Source organism: Agrilus planipennis, unplaced genomic scaffold (genome assembly GCF_000699045.2).
Source record: "Agrilus planipennis isolate EAB-ADULT unplaced genomic scaffold, Apla_2.0 scaffold90, whole genome shotgun sequence".
NCBI classification, from domain to species: domain Eukaryota; kingdom Metazoa; phylum Arthropoda; class Insecta; order Coleoptera; family Buprestidae; genus Agrilus; species Agrilus planipennis.
The window spans coordinates 1,018,987-1,036,609 of record NW_020438865.1 but is presented as its reverse complement, the minus strand read 5'-3'; the positions used below and the strand labels follow the sequence as shown (position 1 = coordinate 1,036,609).

The 17,623-nt window shown below is 32.6% G+C and overlaps 3 protein-coding genes across 7 annotated transcripts in view; 1 reads left to right on the top strand and 2 right to left on the bottom strand.

The window, feature by feature from the left end:
* LOC108737278 (putative uncharacterized protein DDB_G0293878) overlaps positions 1-3,121 on the bottom strand; it is a 26,051-nt gene extending 22,930 nt beyond the window's left edge. For 2 of the 3 annotated variants that reach the window (XM_025975362.1, XM_025975365.1), the window contains exon 1: positions 2,148-2,447. The gene's annotated coding sequence lies outside the window, so the exon portion shown is untranslated. Of the gene's footprint in view, positions 1-2,147; positions 2,448-3,036 lie in introns of those variants that run through there. The other variant, XM_025975369.1, reaches the window with a different exon arrangement.
* Positions 3,122-4,344: 1,223 nt separating this feature from the next.
* Positions 4,345-15,582, top strand: LOC108737325 (voltage-dependent calcium channel subunit alpha-2/delta-3). 2 transcript variants are annotated; one of them, XM_018470114.1, is made up of 27 exons: positions 4,350-4,878; positions 6,230-6,311; positions 6,370-6,480; positions 6,553-6,775; positions 6,834-6,965; positions 7,025-7,317; positions 7,375-7,485; positions 7,570-7,759; positions 7,812-7,948; positions 8,003-8,083; positions 9,537-9,551; positions 9,621-9,701; positions 9,762-9,836; positions 9,895-10,017; positions 10,087-10,158; positions 10,216-10,357; positions 11,016-11,061; positions 11,148-11,317; positions 11,401-11,488; positions 11,607-11,639; positions 12,505-12,600; positions 12,675-12,930; positions 13,167-13,418; positions 13,492-13,594; positions 13,653-13,941; positions 14,011-14,203; positions 14,739-15,582. In XM_018470114.1, exons 1-27 carry the CDS (start codon positions 4,757-4,759, stop codon positions 14,838-14,840), a joined length of 3,618 nt encoding a protein of 1,205 aa, XP_018325616.1. In that variant the 5' UTR covers positions 4,350-4,756; the 3' UTR covers positions 14,841-15,582. The 2 variants fall into 2 exon arrangements, with proteins under 2 accessions (XP_018325617.1, XP_018325616.1); XM_018470115.1 differs by lacking the exon at positions 9,537-9,551 and having other exon boundaries at positions 4,345-4,878.
* A 1,323-nt stretch (positions 15,583-16,905) lies between these two features.
* LOC108737326 (protein tyrosine phosphatase type IVA 3-like) overlaps positions 16,906-17,623 on the bottom strand; it is a 3,065-nt gene continuing 2,347 nt past the window's right edge. For both annotated transcript variants that reach the window (XM_018470117.2, XM_018470119.2), the window contains exons 4-5: positions 17,231-17,310; positions 16,906-16,998 (exon numbers count right to left, since the gene is read on the bottom strand). In XM_018470117.2, the coding sequence (XP_018325619.1) occupies positions 16,931-16,998; positions 17,231-17,310 (148 nt within the window). In that variant the 3' untranslated portion in view covers positions 16,906-16,930. The remainder of the gene's footprint in view (positions 16,999-17,230; positions 17,311-17,623) is intronic.

Below are 17,623 nucleotides of genomic sequence, written 5' to 3'. Positions count from 1 at the left end.
GTATAACATTTTTTATCAAGGACGGTCTTGAAAAAGAGTTTTTCGTGTTCGTATCATGCGGTAGGCACTCGTACCTATTCATTCAAGTACGTACATATGCACCTGTACTTATATGGAAAGAACGGTGTACATCGAAAGATCGCAGTTACTTTCTTTCATTAATTAAGTATATGTATGTCGAATGCCTTACTAATAGGGAATAAAGTGGAAACCGAGACTTTCTTTTATCATATATTACAGCATCTCGGCTTGTTCCAATTCAAACGACAACGTGTACGATGGGAAAAGACAACACAACGATTCACTTGTTTTGTTTTTTTTTTTTTGTAAAACCTTAACTTTTAATGTACGTTCAAATTACAGCCAGTTGTTCACTCAAGGCTTTTATTAGTAACGGTTATTGTTCATAACAATTACCTAAACAAGAAAACTGGGTTTACATGCACTTTTTTATTACTCGCAGTAGGCGTTCAATGCTATTAGAAACGATAGTATGTATAAAAAAATATTTACGGGCACAAGTATATTGAATGCTCCGTTAAAAAGTTACAAAGATTTTGAAAATAAGAACTAAATAAATTCGTACTTCAGGTGGTGCATCTTTTGTGAAACCCGGTGAATAAATGTAGAAAGTAAGCACAAGTGGGTAGTTTCGCCAAATTATATGCACAGGCGTTTTCTAAAGCTTTTATGGTATATATGTACCTAATAGATTACAGAGGATATTTTTGTAATAATTACACAAACTACCATTTTTCCATCAGCAAAAAAGTGCTATTGGAAAATCTAGACTGATAAGGACTTCACATCAAAATGCGAAACGTTAGTGTTGCTTTAAAAGATAAACTCTGTGGTATTAGTTAACACCTCGTAGATACACTGATGGCCAAACGGGTAGAGCTATCCAAACTAGACTAACAGAACGCGTTAATGTTAAAAAACAATATATATCCAAACAATATCAAAATTTTGCATAGTAATAGCAGAAGATGCAATAAATTAACGCTGTTAGAACATCTAGAAGTTAACAGAGCATTCTACAATTACAATAAACTTATGAACAACCAATTAAAATTGAGTAGCCTTATTTCCCTACTGATATATGTATCTAGAGGGTCGAAAAAAATACTGAAGCTAGCCACTGAAAGTTCCGAAATACCTACAAGAATGAACTTTCTAATTCACATTACATGAATTATTTTATATTTTTCGCAGAGAAAATCTTTGCAGATAATGAAGAGATGGCATTTTCTTTTACTTTGGATATTTGTAGTACAAACAAGACGTATGAGTAAAATATTTTAATTTTTACAGTAATTAATTAGAGTTATCACATTCATTGATAATAATAAAGCCCTACTTTTCACTTTCCAAATTTCTACTTTAAGTTGCTTATGGAGAAAACACATGGAAATAACAATCTTTAACAATATCTACAGAGAGTTTTTACAAAAATTTTGCCTATGGACAACTCTTACCCTTTTAGAGAAATCATATTAATAATAAAAACTGATGAATTTAGGATTACAATTCGTTGATNTGCTCAACATAAAATATGAAAAAGAAGAAGACAAGGACTTCGGTAATATGTAGATATATTCTGAATTTCTCAAAAACTACCAAACCCAGGACAATCGAGAGAACTGATTTCAAAACAAATTATGAACCATCATCATTTTTCCTGTGCGAGTTCAACAGAAAATTTGGGACAGTCTAAAAAGACCTTACACAGCACCGTACTAGATTAAATCAAGGACAATTAGTGCCTTTTTTGTTTGCATATGTACTTATTTTTGATATATTATTTCAATACTCTCCAGTCAACATTTATTTAGCATTCAAATATTAATTTTCAAGTAAATATTTTACTGTATGTTTTTATGTGCAACTAGGTTAAATCTACTTTAATTCGTTTAAAATTGAATGTGATTTGTGAATCAAAAAAATGAATAGATTGATGATTATTTTAATGGAATGAAGAATGATTTAATTTGTTATTATCTAATACCCAGAAGTGAAGAAGTTTCTTCAAATGGGTCAACGGCGCGTGTATTACTTAAAAAACTCTTTGAAGTGCATCGAAACGATTAGAAGTTGTTCTTTTTACCGCTAATTATTAGTTAGATAGCCAAAGAGGAACTACGTACCTGACCATTTAATTATTCCTTATTGCATTGGCTGTTATAAAAAACGTATCGTACTCTTGTGATTAAATCAGCTGTCTTCTTCAATGAACATTTCAAAATAGATTACCGGGAAAAAATCGAAAAAGGATAACAGCGTTCTTTGATAAAAAACATCACTTTATTTCAGATAACAAAAACCACGTTCAACAAGTTAGGGTCATCACTGTACCTTTACACTTTTAACTTTCTTTGTGCATTGCAACCTTTTACTGTCTTTACTTCTCACTAAGTAAAAAGTAAAAATGTTGTTAGCAGAGTCGCGGACTCCTGAGGAAGAGGGGACACGGTAACAACCTGGGTACACATACTACTTATAATAGTTGACTTCATCAACTATACTATGTGCCGCAATTTTTTTTTTTTTCTAATTATGCTTACAGACAAAATTTGTTCAATTTATAATATTTCACTTAATATGGACATAACTAAAGATTTGATGCTATTTTTGACCTTTTGTTCTAGTCTTTTGAGGCCGATACTCCATCTCAATTACAAATTGAATAAGATCGGGAAGGGTTAAAATCGATTTGGGTCAAATTGGAAATTTAATGACTTATCAATATTGCAGAAATAAGTACGAAGAAGTCGTTATCAAGAAAGCAGCAAACACTTCAATTTACAATACAATTCCTAACATGGCACAAGTAAAATACTGATTATATTAAAAATTTAAAAAACAAAACCAACAAAAACACTTTCGATCAAATCACCTATCAAACAAAAAAAAATTAAATTAAAATCGATTCATTCGTTTAAGAGTTACAGTATCACAGATAAATGCACAGATACATACGTTAAACTAATAACACCCCTCTTTTGTGTCGGGGGTTAAAAAGGTAAACATACATACATATTAGTATTAATGTCCCTTTTTCATTGCTTAAACTGTCACCAATACTACTACCAATTTGTATCAAATGCACGCATTGCGATGTCATTTAAATTAACTAAGTTATATAGACTAATAGCATAATTGGTTGACGGCGCTGTGGTGAATAATTATTATTATTTGCTTTTGACAATACGTGCTTCATTAAGGATTCTCAAACCGTAGCTGTAACTGCAATTAAACAGTTGACACATTTGCAATAAATAAACGAATCAAGAGTATTTATTTGATATTTTATATTCCTTATCATATTCACTCAGATTTTCCGAACTTAAGTGTAGGAAATATGTTCATCAAAAGCTCCGCATGTGGACAAAATCAAAGAAATATTTCAATCATTAAATAAAACCTTCGCAATATTTTGCATTAAGCAAACCGTTTTGGCTCATGTGAAATTAAATGTTTGCAGGTTTTAATCACCTAATCCAGAGCTTTTAAAGCATGGGCGCGTGGTCCACCCGTAGCTATATCCCTGGGTTGCGGTCTCATAGTTTTTAGACCTTTTGGTCTAATTCTTTGGTAGTTACGAATTTTATCGTATTCAGATTGAATATTGTGGTCACATTGTATCAAATGCAACAATTTCATTAATTGTAAAGATGTTTATGATAAGTCATATTTCTTGTAACGTTGTGTTGACACATTTCTCAGATATTTGGACTGAACCTTTTGAATTCTGTTGTATTTGGACGCACACTAGGTTTGGATATTGTGGTCAAATCTAGAGCTGACGATATGATTGAACATTGCGGTCACACGGCTGCATTTCCTCTACAATTTTATTAATTTTAAACAATTGTAACAATTTTTACTTTTAGTGACGTTGTGTTATGGTATAATTAAGATACTTGACTCTAAACCTTTTGTAATTGTGAATTTCGTAATATTAGATGACACATTGAAATTGGGCATTCTGGCCCCATATATTTACGTTTCATCTACAATTTCATCAATTGTAAAGAAATTTGTAGAGTTCTATTTCTTGTAGGTATCATGATCTCACGTTTCGGGGATGTTGTGGTCCAGAGTTTTAGTGATAATAAACACTGATATTATTACTATTCGACCATACGCTGAGCTGGGACATTGGATTATGTAGTTTTTTCTGTACAAAGTAGGTTCGATATTATTTTTGGCGGAAATGGTTGTGGAAAAGGTATTTGAGTTTTCCGAGTTATGAAGGAAAGGAAGGAAAATGGATTAAATCGGTAAAGGTATAAAGGATCTGTTCTTGAATTTATCGTAAATCAGTGACCGAGTAGACGGTCGAGTTGTAATGCAAATTCTGCAGCGTAAACAATGAGCCAACCGAATACTAGACAGGGAGTATACAAATAGGGGATGAAAATTAAATTGGAAGAACACTTGAGAGAAAAGCTGGCGCCGGCGCAAAGTAATTCCCTACTGCTCTCAAATAGATTAGGCCGACTCAGGGTGTGTACTACCGTTATGTCGATTCACCGTAACTTGTGTCAAAAGCTAATTTTAATTCATTATTAAACACATCCTGGACAGTAAGCACATGTCGTTTGATAAGTGATTGGTAAAGTTTAATTGCCGATTACAACGTCCGTGTAGTATGTACAGAATTCGCCCCATCGTCCGAGCGCAATCGAGGGCTATCGCGGTGCTGGTGTAGCGTTTAGATATTGTGCTGCATGTTACTAGACAAGTCGTGAAAATGGTGCGAACTGATACAAGAAGGAAAACCGCCAGCTCCAGGCTGCATTTTCTTCTGTTTCTACTCCTGTTGCAAACTTTGCCCATTTCCACCGAACAAGAGGAGGACATACCTCATCAAGAGTAAGATTTGCACCCCGCCTGCTGTTTTGTAGGAAAAAAACAGTGTCACTATCGATTGCCGAAATTCAGAATTGAAAATTAAACAAAACCACCCTATTTACTTGTACAACCGCTTCTTACATCTTTTTTACGTCAAAGTCGTCGATCTTTCTCAAGTTTTAAAATGATAAATTCTAATTATGACTTGCATATACACCCCTATGTATTTATATATGTACAACAACTAAACAATTTGTGCAAGGCCCAAGAAAATGTTTCTTTCTTTTATTTCAGTGTAAGCCTGAAGTCGTAATATTGATTAGGTTTCTATGAGTTACGTTCACAACTCACATACATATGCATTCAAGTACCGTCACGTTAAAACATTAAAAAGAAAAACTGTAACAGAAAGAAATTGATCCATTTTGATATAGATAATTCTACAGTTCCTGATACGTTACATAATACATCCTACTATGAATTTTATACAAAATAGATTAATGTTTTCGAAAATTTTATTTAATTTACCCGGCGCATTCACCAAATTTTGTATTTTTACATAATTATATTACACAATTTGGTTTAATTTAACATCATACTCAATTAAAATTTTATTAAGTAATAAAAACAATATCAAAGAGTGTAACTAAGTATTTTTTTCAATTTAAAAAAATATTTTACAATACGACGAAACTTAAAATTAAATAATTGTAATACGTACATGTCTATATGTTACTGTTATTGTAAATTTGCATTAAAGGGCACAATAACTTATTGATAATAGATATTAATTTCCAATTAAAATTGAACTATATTTTTTTATCGTTTAATTATGAATGGAAATGCAAAAGTTAAAGTATTGTACATTTGTATAATATATTAAAAGTCGTCGACGTTCTTAACATATGTTTCAATTATAAATATAAACATGAAAAATTAACTGTCTGAAGACATTGCGAGTCAATTCAAAAAACTCACAATGTTGAAAGGGAACATTTAAGTGAAGGTAGGGAGAGAATATTGATCCATTTCGTTTTCTCCACCTAAGAAAGACTTAGAACCAATTCAAAGTGTTAAAAAAAGATTTATAGCGCTTCTTATGTTTACAAAATTGTTTCTCAGTAAATAAATTAGCAGAAAGCGAGCCGAAAATACAATTTGAAACACACCCCGTATCTGTCTTTGAAGTTTTAGAATTTTCCCCCTTTTTTTTATTTTGTCCTTTTTAACTAAAACGACTCCGGATTATACGTACATTCAAAACATTTAATTTCAAACGGAAAAAATTAATACGTAAAATTCCAAACGATATTTCGTTTGTATAAAAGAACGCTTTGAGGTTGTCCTACAAAAAAAATTTCAACCTTTTCAGAGTAAAGAACTGGGCAATTAGATTCGGTTTCAACCTATGGTCTTATGGGAAACAAATAACCCGAATGACTGAACTTCAAAAGGTAAATATTCGTATCCTAAATACTCGAAATTCCACATTCGCTTTTTCCTTTCTTTTAGAGGTATCATCAGGAAAAAATTGACGTCGTTAGGAAAGATGGATTAATTAGAATTAGGGAGTTTGCAGGGGAAGTAAAAAACATGATGGACATTAAAATGAGTGCAGTTATGGTACTTAAATAAATAAATATTGTTTAGTTCTTTTTTTTGACTAGTAAGACATTGCAAATGTGATTATTTTAGCGGATTATGGATTCTGCAGAACAGGCAGCTTTAACTCCTCAAGCTGATAGTGGTCAACCAATTAAATTTTATGATGCAAGAAAAATAAATATATTTGGGCCTGATGGGCAGCCTGTTGAAAATAGTAGAGGGCTTATTTTGACGCCAAATACACATTTCGATCATTTACCTGTAAATACTAGTTTAAGTTCAGTTTTGATACCGACCCATATTGATATCAGCAGTGAGTCCTCAATTTAATTAACAAACAAACTCTTCATAACTGTATGGGATATTTTTAGACCTTGACGTGATGCAAGCCATACAATGGTCTGAACATTTGGATCCTCTGTTTGTCAATAATTACGAGAGCGACCCATCACTGTCCTGGCAATTTTTCGGGAGTTCAGTAGGATTCCTTAGAAGATATCCAGGTGCTGACCCAAATATCAGTATAAAGTATCAAATATGACGCTATGTATTCTTTCCGTAGCCATATCATGGCCTCCGGGAGACGCCTATTCTTCCTGGCAAAGATTACAAAATGCAAAGTCTGTGTATGACTTTAGATCTTCGTCATGGTACGTAAATGCGGCCACTTCGCCCAAAGATATAGTTATTTTGCTCGATGTATCCCCATCAATGACTTCAAGCGATCTTTCTCTGGCCAAAAGTACTACTGAGGCAATTCTAGATACGTTATCAAACAACGATTTTGTTAATGTACTCAAATTTTCCGATACAGTAGAGGAAATAATGCCTTGCTTTAGAAATCTACTCGTACAGGTACTTCGACTTATATATTCTAAAAGGGTTTTCATACCAAAGAGACAACTTTTTCAGGCAAATAATGAAAACGTGCAAAATCTAAAGGATTCCTTAGGAAGTTTGAGTTTGGAAAGTGGATCTAATTTTACTTCGGCCCTAGTTGCAGGATTCGAAATCCTTCACAAGGTATTTGAGTAGATTTAATAATTCCATCTGTATTTCTCCTAATTGTAAGGAAATGTTTACATTGGTACCTAAATATTTTTGTAGTATAATCGTACTGGTCAAGGATGTCAATGTAATCAAGCCATCATGCTTATAAGTAGCGCTCCACCCTCGAGTTATAAAGAAATATTCAAAATTTACAATTGGCCGCACAGACCTGTTCGCGTATTTACTTATTTGGTAGGCAGTTCTGGTACTTCTTCTGAAATGCATTGGATGGCATGTGAAAATAAGGGTATGTCCCTTGCTTATGGTTGCATATTATCCTTTCACATTAATTATTACAGGCTATTACACAAGAATCAATAGGTACGACCAAATAAAGCACAAGGTGCTTCATTATATAGAAGTCATGGCAAGACCAATGGTCATGTATCAGAATGACCATCCCATTCAATGGTCATCGGCGTATCTTGGGGGAAAGGTAAAATACTGTTTTTTAATAACGGCGGTTACACTCTTATCTATTTCTTTATAGAGGGACAGTCTCTCCATTGACAAAAAGGAACAGCTAATGACTACGGTCTCCATACCAGTTTTTGATCGACGAAATCATTCGGTAATAAATTACTTTATCAAGTAACAATAAATATCTGTAGATCGTGGGGTATTATTCTCAATCTACTTGATATTAATCATTTTGCTTGTATACATAGATTACGTCGGTAATTTATTGAAACTAATTACGAATTCTTCGCATTTTCCGAAAACTTCAACATCTTACAACCCTAACTATTTGTGAATCTCTAAAACGTGGGCGGTGAGCGCTGCGGAAAAATAAAAGTTAGAAGCTTCTGAAATGCGGTGTTGTAAGAGGATTTTAAAAATATCACGTATAAATACTATTAGAAATTAGGAAGTGTTAGAAAGGGTATTCGGAGAACACAAGACGTTCAGTAGGAAATAGCGAAATAGATTGGTAAGACTTTCTCAGCCACGAAGAACTAGTTAGGGACGTTTTATAAGAAGCAGAAGCAGGGGTTAAGGAAGGTAGAGTAAGACCCATATTTCCTACCGCGTAACCATCATGGGGTCATCAGTCTTATGACTGATTGGACACGCAATTACACTCTCTGATATACTGAGCTTATCTTCGCATTTCCCTAAAACTAAATCAACTCACATCTACCCCCTCCTAACTCCCGTTTCTGCCTCTAATATATCTCTGACACATACTTAACAAGAGTTAAGAGAGATGGAAGAAGACCTAGATTATATTACTGTTCGTAAATATTTAGAAATGTAGGTCACCTTAGTTTTTGAGAAATGCGAAGATTGGCTCAAGAAGAAGGAAGAAGTCTTCAGGTTGATGATCTTATGATGATGTTGATCATGAAGATGATTCTAATCTAGGCATTTCTCTGCCTCCCTTTGCTTCTGGTCTCTGCTTCTACTAGGCCTTTAACTATCCCTTTATGTCTCAAAAGGTGTTTTACCACCGTGCTTCTCTTTTTTTCTTATTTACTTCCTAACTCATATTCATCATCGTAGGGTCACCAATCCCATGACTGGTTGGACACACAATTCCACTCTCTGATAGCCTGAGCTTTTCGCATTTCCTTAAAACTAGAACATCCCAACATACTTAACAAGAGTTATGAGAAACGGAAGAAGACCTAGATTATATTACTATTCGTAAATATTTAGATATGTAGGTTGCGATAGTTTTTGAGAAATGCGAAGATTGACTCTTGATGAAGGAATAAATGGAAGTGTTCTTCTAGTCTTTGTTTCGAATAGGTCTCTAATTATCCCTTCATGTCTCTAAAGATTTCTAACCACCGTGCTTCTCTTTTTCCATTTTTACTTCCTACGTTTTCCTTCTATTTCCTTTACCTCCTATAACATCGCATTTTAAACGCTTCTAACTTTTTCTTGCTCCAGTTATACCAATAATACATGTAATAACACATAATTGCCTGGTGGTTTTGATAAATTGCCGATTAAGAACTTTGTCCTTTAGTTATGTGTTTATATAAAAATTTAATTAATACTTTCTTTCGTACTTGTAGTTTAACGAGAAGGAGGTAAGTGTAATCAGGGCTGTTATAATACGTATTAGGTAAACGCCAAAAATTAATTTTCATTTACATTAGGTACGCGTAGCAAATTTACTGGGTGTTGTTGGTACCGATGTATCTGTCGATCAGATAAAAAAATTAGTGCCTTCCTTTAAGGTAATTTTAATCAACTTGTATTAACTTTCACTAAGAATTGATTGATTGATTTATTTACAGTTAGGAGTTAATGGCTACTCATTTGTAGTAAACAATAACGGCCATATACTGTACCACCCCGACCTGAGGCCATTGGTAAAATTATCATTAATTATAAGCTCGCCGTTTTGATTAATTATTGTTTATTTTTCAGAGTTACAACAACGAAAACTTCGATGAAACGTTAAAACCAAGTTATCTTTCGGTTGATTTGAACGAAGTAGAACTAATTGATGGCGAAAATGGTCCTAGGGAAAACCACTCTGCTTTACTAGATGTAATTTTCTTTCTTTTCTAATTAAGTATCTAATCAAAATTTTAATATATTTCCAATTTCCACGAACAGTTGAGACAAGATATGATTGACCAGAAAGAGGGTGAAACTGAGCTAAATGTTAAAGTTCACTACGACGAAATGGTAAACGACTTTCACCTAGATAAGTGCATAATAAAATTGATTTATATCTTGTTTCAGAGACGAGTGACAACACGTAGACAAAAATACTTTTACAATCCTATAGAAGGCACCCCTTTCTCTTTGGGAATCGCTATTCCCGAAGGATACGGAATGTACGAGTTAATAGCAGAGCAAGAGATAAAGCACAGCCAAAAGAATGGTATAAAACGAATATCCACACAAAAGATCGAAATGTAGGCACTCCGTGGTTTGAACAACAGCTTTAGGCAATTCCCGAAATAAATTCTAAATAATGATGAGCAAAAACAGTTTTGTCTTGTCTTGGTGATACAGATTTAATAAGACCAAGTTACAGACCAAAACTAAATACACAAAACCAAAACCAAAAGCAAGATTCCCCTAAAATTCTGGCCCGTACAAAGTAAATAAGAACAGTTTGGATAATGCTCTAAAAGAAACATAAAAAAGAGATTTAAGATGCAATTTAATTTTTCTGAATTATTATAATAAATCGTGCAAAAATAAGAGCTTACCTTATAAGAACAAGATCAAAAGCATGACTAAGACTAAGAGTAAATGTGTTAAACCAAAATCAAGACTATAATGGTCTTGCCTGGATCTTGTGCTTGCTCATCAGTGTTTCCGAGATTGAATTTCAAATAAGGGTAAACCTAACTAGCCTTATTCAATAGGAGTAGAAGATCAGTTTCGGTTGTCTTGATTTGAAATTTCATTTTCGAATAAATTTCGTGGTTTTCCTAATGGCGTTGAATAGACTAATCATTTCGCAGAGCGCATATATTTCGGCCTTTGACTACAGAATAAAATGCATTCTTTTAATAAATTATTTTCATTAGTTACCGAATATTTCAAAGGAGATAACTGGAGGGTACACCCCGATTGGTATGTTGTATAATTTAGGTTTTCAATTTTTCGTAAAACACGTAAAATGAGTGAATTACTTGATACTTATCTATATTTCGGTGTAGGGTGTATTGTGAATATACGAGTGGGTATACGGGGGAAAAGTTTAAAACAGCTGAAGAAAGGGTTTTACATTTCCTGTCCAGAACCAGAAGACCAGGATGGAAATGGATGTCCCTGCGTCCCAGATACCACAACCATCATTCTAGCAAGCAAGAAAAAGATGCTTATTTTTGTAAGACATCATTACTACACAATTATGCATATAAATAGATTAAAAAGAATTAACGTGTCAAAAACAAATTTAAAATTCGTTAGGTGACAAAACATTGCTCCAGTCTTTGGTTTTGGATGCGATGGTAACCGAAGAAATCGAAAGGAGTTCGGCAGATCCAAAGTATAACGAGTAGGTATCGGAGAATTAAGTTCAATTGCATGATAATTACTTAGTGTATATCACAGTTTTATTTCAATAACTGCACATTAAATGATGTTTACTATTAATTTTATTTTTGCACCGTTAGCCCTTTTGCTACACTTTGGGTACTTTTACTAAGGTAAAGTAATTTTTTCTAAAACATGCAATTATCTATTTATTTACATTGTAAACCCCCCCCAAAAAAATAACGTTGTTGGGGGTACAAATCAGCGACACAGAGCACTTTACATTTAGCATGTATAACTAAAGAGCAGGTTTAACAACTAAAATTTAAATAAACAGCAATTAAACCTGTTCTTTGTGTACTATATTGTTTAATATTATGTACAAGCGCATTTCATTCATAAAATATTCATTTTCATTAGCCTTGTATGTTTTTCAAATTGAGTAAAACATTTCGCATCATATGTATGTATATATAGTCCCCATATTGAGCCAAAAAGAATATTTATTATCACATTATTATTATTAGATGTAATTATTATCTGAGGTTTCGTTCTCAACACCCTCTTTAACAATTAAGTATTTAGACGTAATTCTTGTTGTCGTTGAATTGCTAAAGATGGTGAAGAAATGTTAAATTATTTTATTAACTAGTTTATTGCTGTCTGGAATAGGTAAGTATTTTAGAAAATATCTGCATCAATATATATCTACGTATGTCAATTTTTTATGTTTACCACGAGAAACCACGTTTTTAAAAATATCGAAATTTCATTTTAAATATTAATACATGGAGAGAAAAATATTAATCCAATAATTTTTAAAATTTACTAGAAAGCACAGGAATTTTTACCGTGCTAGTAGCATGGTAATTTTTCGATTGTCAGTCAAGGCACCCAGATTATGAGACAGCATGGTACTTTTTACATGATTTTTCTCTCCGTGTACACACCTAATAGTTCTTAATGATTGTGATAAATTAATTTAAATAAATAAAGCGTGTCATACGAAAATTTATTCGATGTTGAATTGGTTTATAGCCAAGGACATGTAAAAATGTTCGGACTGCAGCTTTCCTTCATTGCTACAAGGAGTGGACTTCTAAGGTGGAAAGATTATACTAATAACAGCGCAACGTGAGTACCTTCCTACAAATAAAATAAATAATCCAAAGCATTGATCGATTATTATTGCGAATTTGTCTTTAAAGGCATTTTAGTGAACAAAATGTCCATGCCACTGACGAAATTTGGTATAAACGTGCGGTCGATCAGCATGCCATCGAGGCCGATAGTTTTGTATTTTCCGTACCCCATAACGTTGGGGCAAACAGTCAAACATTGGTAACGGCAACCCACGCCATTTTTGTCGAACACAAAGGGCACAGGGCACCTGTGGCTGTAGTTGGCATGCAATTCCTACATTCCGAACTGGCCGACCACTTTTTGGTCAACATAACTACGAAAGTATGTAGTCCAATCAAAAAAAGAACGAAAATTAAGCATTATTTTTAATATCCACGTCTTTTATTATTTTAACTTCTTCAAAAGTTACAGTTTCTTAAGTTCAAAAAAAAAATTTTAACAATGGAGGGAATATTTAAGTCTAATACTAATTAAAAGTCTGGAAATTATAAATAGTGTTTGAGACGAATTCTGGTCATGCTTTTTAAAGGAGATTCATTTATTTGCTCCGTTTACAGTGCTCTGGACCGCTTGCTTGTACAAAAACTTGCAAAAGTGAAGCGCTTGACTGTTATATTTTGGATAACAACGGATTCATTATAATATCAGAAAATCCTGAACACACTGGGAGATTCTTTGGACAAATAGACGGAACGATTATGGACTCGTTGGTCCAAGATCGAATTTACAAGAAGATACAGGTTTACGATTATCAAGGAGCATGCCCCAGTAGCCGTATAAACTTTAGCGGTCACAGTAACAAAATTTCGGTAACACCAAAAATCGTCCTCAACTATTATTTAATCGCCACACTTTTATAATAATATTAATAATATATTTTAGCCCTTTTTCCCAATGGTTCAACTTGTTAACTGGGTTTTTAAAGCTGTTACTTTACTTATGCCATTTTTGGACAACTTGTACGGAGCGGCATTCTCGTTTTCGGGTCAGTTTTTCTACAGTGCATTATTGAAACAATCAATAAGTATAAATTCCGATTGTAGATTATCCAGAACAAGAGTACGATTTAGATGGCAATTACGCGGGTGAAGAGTTTCTAAACGAACCGGATTCCGCTACCGCCCCTAGCTATTTCCCTTCGAACCCTTCTTTTGCTATTCCTCCCACTGAAACCGATCCTTTGGAAGGAATCGACATGAGTCAGTTTGGCGTCAAAAGATGCGATCGCAAAGTGGATCTTTACAATCTCCAACCTGCTAGATTAAACACCAGTGGCATGAGTAATCCGTTAAAGGGGAAATTAACCAACTGCCACAGTTCCGGTTGTGAAAGGTATAATATATAAGTATGTAATTAAAAGGTTTTCATAATGTAATGTAAATTATCTTTTGGTTCTGAAAGGCCGTTCAGTGTCCAGAAAATACCACACAGCAATCTGATTTTGCTGGTGGTTGACACTCTTTGCCCATGCGGAAGCAAACAGTTGAGTATACAACCCCAAGAAATATTGTATGAAAGTAAGGAATGTCTTCATAAACCTAAAGACGGGTTGTACAGGAGACGTCCTCCAAAGTGTATCAATTATCATCCCGAAGTAAGTAATCATAGTAAGTTTGGCTCAAGCCAGTATATGATCGTTCCATATATTCCTACCTTGATGATGAGAGCTTTTGAATGAGTTATTTTTTAAATATTGGAGATGACGAAGAGGGAAAATATGAGGGGGTAAATGTTAAAAAAGTTGAGGTGTGAGTTTCTCAATATGAAAAGTTTTTATAGGTTACCAACTTCCTTTTGTGGCTGACATGGTTTAGATGAGAAGATTACGGTAGGAAAAGATAACACCATCGAATGAATGTCATCGTGACTATATCCTCCCTATTGAGTTTTGTTTGATAATCAATTAGGAGTTGTCTGTAGCACTAAAATATCTCTATGATGACTATGTTCTTTGGCTTCATATATTTCCTCTCTATTTCATCTCCTACCATTGAGATACAGCTCATTTGGAAGCTCCCACCGTAAACTTATCTATTTGCACACGTATTTAAAGTGGGGCATATACAGGACCGGAACTAAAGTTTGTCTGATTTATGTAACAATTACGACTGTCTCTCTTTAAATTTCAGGAAATTGAAATAAAACTTTGTGGAGAAGCAACGGAAATAGGAGTAAGTTTTGCAGCGATTATAATAGGGTTAATCCACTGTTTAATCGCAAGTCTATCGTGATCTATATTAGAATAGACTTTTAAAAATGTAAATGTCCTAATTAAATGTGCGAATAAGACCAGCCTGAAAAAAAGTTTCAATGAATTCTGTGCTTGATCACGCTCTTTTGTCTTAATAATCTAATTAACTAAAGGTGTCTACTTATATGTACTTACCTATATCGTCATTTTGTATAAGGGAGTTTGAATATTATTCTACATATCTAACGATTGTATATTGAATTTTAATAATATTTGAGAATGTGAAACTTCAATGATTCCTTCAGAGCTAGGTAATTTTTTATATAATTTATACGTAACTGTAAGTTTAAATGTAACGTGTAAATAAAAAAGAAAGGGACGATAGCGAAAACAGTTTGAACAATAATTTGTTTTTTAGGTACTTAATTGCTTTAAAGTACAATCGTGTATGTATTATATAGATGCGAAAATAATCTGAATATTTAATAAGTAACTTGACTTTTATTAGGACAATAACTGTTGATTTATTAAATATCTATTATTTTCATTAATAACGCGTTTAATTCCATGTGTAAATAATACTAGGATGGAGCTGCTGCTAGGATAAAAATTGGTAACTGCAACTTGCATAATATGACAATATTAGATATCAAATATAGTAAAGAACTACTACTAAATTTTTAACTTTAAACATATCACTAATTTTTTATTAACTTTCTGCTCTTTTGATATAACTTTTTCATATTTTTATCCTAAAGTGATGTTTACGTATAAGCATCTATTATTTATTTACATTGTAAACCCCCCCCAAAAAAATAACGTTGTTGGGGGTACAAATCAGCGACACAGAGCACTTTACATTTAGCATGTATAACTAAAGAGCAGGTTTAACAACTAAAATTTAAATAAACAGCAATTAAACCTGTTCTTTGTGTACTATATTGTTTAATATTATGTACAAGCGCATTTCATTCATAAAATATTCATTTTCATTAGCCTTGTATGTTTTTCAAATTGAGTAAAACATTTCGCATCATATGTATGTATATATAGTCCCCATATTGAGCCAAAAAGAATATTTATTATCACATTATTATTATTAGATGTAATTATTATCTGAGGTTTCGTTCTCAACACCCTCTTTAACAATTAAGTATTTAGACGTAATTCTTGTTGTCGTTGAATTGCTAAAGATGGTGAAGAAATGTTAAATTATTTTATTAACTAGTTTATTGCTGTCTGGAATAGGTAAGTATTTTAGAAAATATCTGCATCAATATATATCTACGTATGTCAATTTTTTATGTTTACCACGAGAAACCACGTTTTTAAAAATATCGAAATTTCATTTTAAATATTAATACATGGAGAGAAAAATATTAANCAAGGATAATTAATACGTAATATATAGTCATAAATTATCCCTGTTTGAAATACTGTAAATTAACAAATGTAAAGATTGTAGTAATTAACTGATGAAGCCGTGGTGTTGAAACAATATAAATTTTATGGAGATTAGGCCAAATAGATGCTTTATTAATATACCATATATTTTATTTTTTTTAAAACTTCTTTATTGAAAGATGTTTAGGTAATTAGAAAATAACGACCTTAACAAAAACTGCATTGACGCGACATTTTCGAAATTGCAAACTTTGTCGAAAAGAGATAGAAAGATGTCTGATTGATTCGAAATTGTAAAGGATTTGAACGAAAAAGAAATGTATAAATTTTATCTTGTTTATAATGCAGTGTTGCTTATAGAATGTATAATTTAATTTCAGTCTTGAATGTAAAGACAGATTGTTATTTAAGTGTGTTAACTGCACTATACTTTAACTAAGTCTTCCATTTAAAACAAATAATTAATTGTAAGTAAACTGTAATTAAAATAGAGTAGCTGTAGACTTACGCATTCACTTCAGCAAAAAATGTGTAGAACAGTTAGATACATATTGTTTCCCGAAAAAAAGTTGATTGTTGCATGTATTATTTATAAATAGCATTTCACTATATTGAATGGATATAGATTTAATTAAAATAATTATATTTATTTCACTGTCTTTTTGTTTTTGCGCCGTCCACGTTGAAATTATTTTATTAAATTTCATTCAGATTAAAAAATTGATATCATGGGTTAATGGGCCCAAGAACAGTGGGAAAAACACTTGTAGAGTGCGTCACTTCCAAATCGGTGTCTGCAAATGAAGAATGGCGAAATAAATTAAATAGAAAAGTTATTTGGAACACAAAACAGCTTTTTTAAATAAATATTTTTAATGCCCAACACCAACAAACACTTGTACCGAAACAAGACAAAAAACAACACATTTAATGAGACGAATAAACGGACAAACGCAAAAGTCAAAGGACAACAGATTCAGTATCGTCCGAAGCCGACAAGTGACAAAAAAAACGGGGGAGATTTACATAGTTTCTTCAGGCGACACTTTGGTTTGTATTTCATAAGACCTTCAAACTGATGGACATTCAGACAACCTTTGCGTTTTCTGGAAAGGAAAAAACAAAACAAAATTAAACGCTATATCAAAGATATAAAATATTTTATCGAACCCAATGATTATTTCACGACACAGTTGCTCTTTCAGGTAGAAGGAATACTAAATTTAGCTTAATGGCAAAGTACTTTATTTGTGTATACTTATAGGAAATTAAAATTAATTAAAAGAAGAAGAGAATTATTTACATCAAGTTGATCACTAAATTTAATTTGGTTAATTACTTATATAATTTTCTTTTCTAAATGGATAATTTAGGAATAAAAAAACTTTTAGAAAATCTATTAATAAATAACACAGGTCT